The sequence below is a fragment of the Zerene cesonia genome, chromosome 1, assembly GCF_012273895.1.
Source record: "Zerene cesonia ecotype Mississippi chromosome 1, Zerene_cesonia_1.1, whole genome shotgun sequence".
Taxonomy (NCBI): Eukaryota; Metazoa; Arthropoda; class Insecta; order Lepidoptera; family Pieridae; genus Zerene; species Zerene cesonia.
This window is the reverse complement of record NC_052102.1, coordinates 7,241,349-7,246,644: the sequence shown is the minus strand read 5'-3', so window position 1 is coordinate 7,246,644 and position 5,296 is coordinate 7,241,349. Positions and strand designations below refer to the sequence as shown.

At 40.4% G+C, this 5,296-nt stretch overlaps 1 protein-coding gene across 1 annotated transcript in view; it reads right to left on the bottom strand.

Annotated features, from left to right (window-relative positions):
• LOC119835149 overlaps window positions 1-5,296 on the bottom strand; it is a 51,654-nt gene that overhangs the window by 8,817 nt on the left and 37,541 nt on the right. Inside the window, exons 7-9 of the mRNA XM_038359860.1 lie at window positions 4,986-5,288; window positions 972-1,056; window positions 61-173 (exon numbers count right to left, since the gene is read on the bottom strand). Of these exons, the coding sequence (XP_038215788.1) occupies window positions 61-173; window positions 972-1,056; window positions 4,986-5,288 (501 nt within the window). The remainder of the gene's footprint in view (window positions 1-60; window positions 174-971; window positions 1,057-4,985; window positions 5,289-5,296) is intronic.

The following is a 5,296-nucleotide window of genomic DNA, read 5'->3' as shown; positions in this document are numbered from 1 at the left end:
GTGACGGGTGACGGGTGACGGGTGAGGGGGTGGCGGGGCAGGTTAAGGAGGTCGCAAGGCCGGCGGCAGCTGCACGGGGATGTGGTAGTAGCGGCAGGCCGCGCGCCGGCAGGTGCCCGCCGCGGCGTCGCGGCACACTACCACACGACACCCCACCACCTGTAGCCCGCACCCTGGAACGCAGTCATACCATACTTTACTGTACATCACTAATAAACAACAATATAGACGGCCCTCCTCACATTCTTTATTAAAACTAATGGTCAAATTAACTATTTATTATTCGTTTTAAAATATGTAACAAGTAACGTTTTGATCATAAACTCAATACTACCAATCTCTGGGTCTAAAATAATTTACGGTACACTAGCTAGAATGGACATAGACAATGCTAGAATTTATGATTTTTATTTCAATACTTTGTATAAATGCTAGGTTAACATGCGATTAAATAATTTCAACAATACATTCTAGACGACTAAATCCACTAAACTAAATATAACAAATTTGTCTACAGTTAATAAAACGACTAGTTACTATTTCTTTCTAAGTAACTTTTTATACTACATCTGATACAATATATGTATACGAGCGAAATGGGCTAGGCATTGCAAGTTTCAGACTTAAAATTACTACTCATAATGTATAATGAATACGTAAAAACACAAGCCAAAAATGTAAAATTAAATGTTACGACTTTGTTTACGTTTATGCGAAATTTACTGAATAAGAAAAATGCAATACCTATATTCGCCTCATACTATCATAACGATCTACATACAGAGATTATATATGAAATAATTACTATAAGCCCAAATACAGACAAGAATTTTCTGAAAACACGTAATAAAATATTAAAAATTTAAATCCATGCAAAATACATAATGAGGGAGGGGGGGATTTCTGGATATTTCCGTTGTTAATATTATAGCAATTTCACATTAATGTACCACTTAATGATAACTACATACCTTCACGAATATGAACAAATCTGCAGGTAGGTCTGTTGCATCCTTGTCGATTAAAATCTTGGCACACCGGGAGGGTGTCCAGTAACTGTAAATATAATAATATTTCATAAGAATATATCCATGTTATTTTGACAACATTCGGACATTATTTGCCACAATCTTATACTTTTATAGATTTACGCAAGTTTTCAAGTTCAAGTTTAGTATTCTCTCTTAATTATTTCAAAGTGGATATAAAAAATATAATTTATTATAGTTTCAATTCCTTTCAATCAATGGCATTTTAGAGACTTCCACATTTTCTTAGAGACGTCCATGTAATACGAATAAGTATTTTATTTTGTAACTTTGCGTAGAAGAACAATCCATAACTGATTTTTCGTTGTGGCAATCCTGTGCGAATGTTTTCCAAAACTAAAATCTAATTCATAAACAGTCATATCACGTATACACATATAACAAAGTAATCCTATTTTATTTTAATACATTATAATAAAATATAATTTAAAATAATAGATATTAGATGTATTGTTTTCGATATGACGGTTTGTGAATGTGGATATGTTAATAGTGTTAATGCTAACTCTATGTATATCATCACTTATTATGGACATTCATACATCTGACACTGACTTATCTTCATTGCACAGCCGTCTGAAAATAAACGCTCAAATAGTTTTTGTAATATCAAAGAGCATGGGTCACTGGCCTCAGATGTCACTATAATGTCGTCTAATGCAATATCTTTCGATTGATCTTTATTAACTAATGCGTGTGTACTTTCTCATTGGCTACATTTAAATAATTAAACAAGAAAAAGAATATACACGGAAGGCGATTGCTCGAAATTAAATATCACTGCTGCTTTAATATTACAATAACTTTACAAGATTCGATGCACAATATGATTGTACCTTCCAAGCATTCTTTCCTAAGGCGCGCTGACAGTGTGTCACTTTTATATTGTAAAATCTGTCAATAAAAATTTACACATAACTAAAAAAACACGGATCCCAGGAGAAAATCGGTTATTCATGAATGAGTTCCGTAACCGTCAGAGTAGTGTTAAAGTATGCTGCACTATGCACATAGTAGGTATGAATATATAATATCTAAATGGCATGCAGAACGCTTGAAATATAATCATTATTGCGCAGCCAATCTTTTTTTTAAGCGTGACTATATTTTACAAAAAAGCTAAAGCATGATGCTAGACAACTTTTACCAGGGCGAGGGCGACTATAGGTTCTGTAGCGTCCAAGTGTACCCATAAAACCAACTGTTGCTAAAGCTAAGAGGCTGTGTAGGGAAGGTTACGACGTGTTTCTGCGTCGGCTGTGGTGATTTAAGTCTTCAGATGTTCGCAGTAGAGGAACTGGGGGCGGTCATGCTTAACGGTTTCGCTTGGTAGGCATGGTTAAATGTAAATAGACAAATTAAACTTATACCTTTAGCTTACATGACAGTTCTGGACGTGACATGTTAGTGGTAGTACAAACTGCAACATAATGACCATTAGAGTGCGGTTACTGTACGACAAACAAAAGAAAACCAAGTTGATTAATTACGTCTACGGTGAGTACTTCAAGTAAGCATCAGAGAGGCTTCAACAAGTTGTAAGCGAGGAACTGAAGCCGCAATGGCGAAGCACTTTAAGCATTATTCAAGAAAATTCGAAGTGGATAATTAGCCAACGTACAAAAGAAAATTTCAGTAATGAGATCTCAGCAGTTGAAAGTTTAAGAATTTTGGCTGAGTGTCACATAATTGGGCACATCACTTCGATTTTTCTTTTTCCACCACTGTCATTTCAACTACCAACTACGCAAAAATGATCTTATCATAAAAGCATTAGAATTCAAAGTCTAAACATATAAAACCCCCTTATAGTGGTTGATAGTTGATACTGGCAATCGGTTGGAATATTTTCATATTAAAGAGTTGACCAAGTCCTATTGAAATGAAATTTGGGTTAAAGTTATAAGTTAAACAAAATCTTGTTTCAATGTTCCCACACTAGTCAACTCGTTAACAATATACTTTTAATGGCTTCATTATAGTTTTCCATTAATAAATTCTTTCCTGAAATATCTGCTTAAACACATCATACGATTTTTTTCCATCGCAGTTAATATACGTTAAAAACATAACTTATTTTTATAATCACACACTAATATTTCAGAAGAGAACGACAAGAGGATATCACTTATACTGAGGATATTAAAGTAAGCTGATTATATCTTACCGGGTGTAAGCAAGGCAAATGCTGTAGAGTGACTTCTTCCACATTTGAAAGCAAAATGTTTCACTATACAAAACTAAAATCATCAACAAATTGTAGCATCAACTGTCCATAAGAATGTTTAACACAGTCACAGCACAATTACTAAGATGGTTGAAGTGATAATGAATTCGGTATTTATTACAAATTAATTTATACGACAGAGTTCAATGGCGAAAATATTTTGCAAAGTTTCATAGCATTGTATTAATGAAGGTGAACAAGTCTCTATTTCATATTTCATTTTGCGTCAGGTCTGAGGTTATTGTTAAACGATCTCACGAAGGCGGGTAAGCAAACGGACATATAGGGTATACAGTGTTCTGGCGTGCATAGGTGTTTACAATTAAATGTTAGCGCCACACAAGTACATGTCGCATACACTCAAACTCATCCCCAGCCCGCTCGCCTCCATGAGAATGAAATATTATAATTAATCCTCACCAAGTCATTCCACATTTGTATGTATTGCCAATTCGGCACTGCGTTCGGCACAAACGCTCCAAGCGCACCTCGGCCCGGTTAGGCAATCAAGTCATGTAAAGAGTGATCGCGCAAATCGCTTTCAGCCACTTATTCTACTCGAGTCGTCGAAAGCACTACTAAAATGTTCTACGGAAGCGTGTGAAAAGCTTTCTTGTTTAACAATCATAGCGAAGAAATATTATATGCGTTTTGTTATTGCTTCCCTCGTTTGCAAATAAATCGATTAACGGATGGAAGGTTTTAATAAGCGTTTCTTAGGTGTAGAGTAGAGGTGATATGTTAAGATTAGGGCGATAGCGCAGCGGTTAGAGCACACTCGGGAGCGGGCGGGTGCGGCAAGCGGGCGACGTGGACAAGGCGTCACGCGGCACTCGTTACCTGTCCGCGCTCGTCGGTGTACTCCACGTAAGGGGCATTCGGCGGCGCACAGCCTGTCCGTATCCGACACAATTAAGCGACAAAAGATTTGTAATGCGGACGACAGCCGAAGCGGTCATTCGGAAGGCATGTAACAGAAAGCGTTAAAAATAAATAGAAAGAAAGTGCGACTCAAAGATGAAAAGCCAAGTGACGCGCATCTAATCGCGACACTACATGATGACACGCCGGCACACTGAGCACACACGAGGAGCACTAAAATAATGAGGAAAAATACCTGATGAGCCAAACGTACAAGGGTGGTGGGTTCTATCCATGCGAAAATTAGAAGGCAGCTGTGTTAGGTGCGGGCCTGCTGCTGCAAGCCGGTAACCACTAGGTACTGGGTCGACACAATGACCAAAGCGCACCCGTGCGGAACTTCTCCGAGATAAAGCGTGTACGTAGCGGGATACGGGATCGACGGACCAAGCGCTCAACTCTGAGTACGACGATACTCACGATAAACGACGATCGACAAAAGGTAATAAAAAACGTACAGTCATGCATTTCAAGCGTTATTATTACCGGGATCGTAGATACGAGAAATATACACGCATAAGATAATAACGGTAAGTGAGTAGATACACAATAGAATATAGATATAGCGTAAAACTACGTAGACATCCACGAAACGGGAATCGTTCGCTTCGTCCTTACAATTATACAATACAAATGTGACAACACGCCTAGCGCTAAATGCCCCGACAGGCCGGGGCCACTCGGTCGCACACGTATGAGTCTCTAAGCGGAGACCCCGCGCTCCGCGCCCCGCCGGCCGCGGGCCGCCGCGCCGCTTATGTCGTCTTCATCTTTTTGTACGGGTTCACTGCCGCCGCGGCCGCCGCCGCCGCCGCCGCCGCCGCGGGCGGCGTGGGGGGCGGCATCGCGTACATGTACGGCTGCTGGTAGAACGCCGGCATCGGCATCGGCGGAGCTGGCCAGCTAGGCCGCATCATCAGGGGCGCGCGCATCAGCCCCGGCATGGCAGCGTGGCGCGCCTTGAACGCTTGCTGCGTGTACGCCGCGGCCGCGTGTGCCATGGCCGATTGCTGCGCCGCGAGGGCTAAGGCGGCAGCGTAGTTCTTCTGGGCGACTTCTTTAGCTACCGCTGCTGGGTCTGGGGTCGGAGTCTCGGACA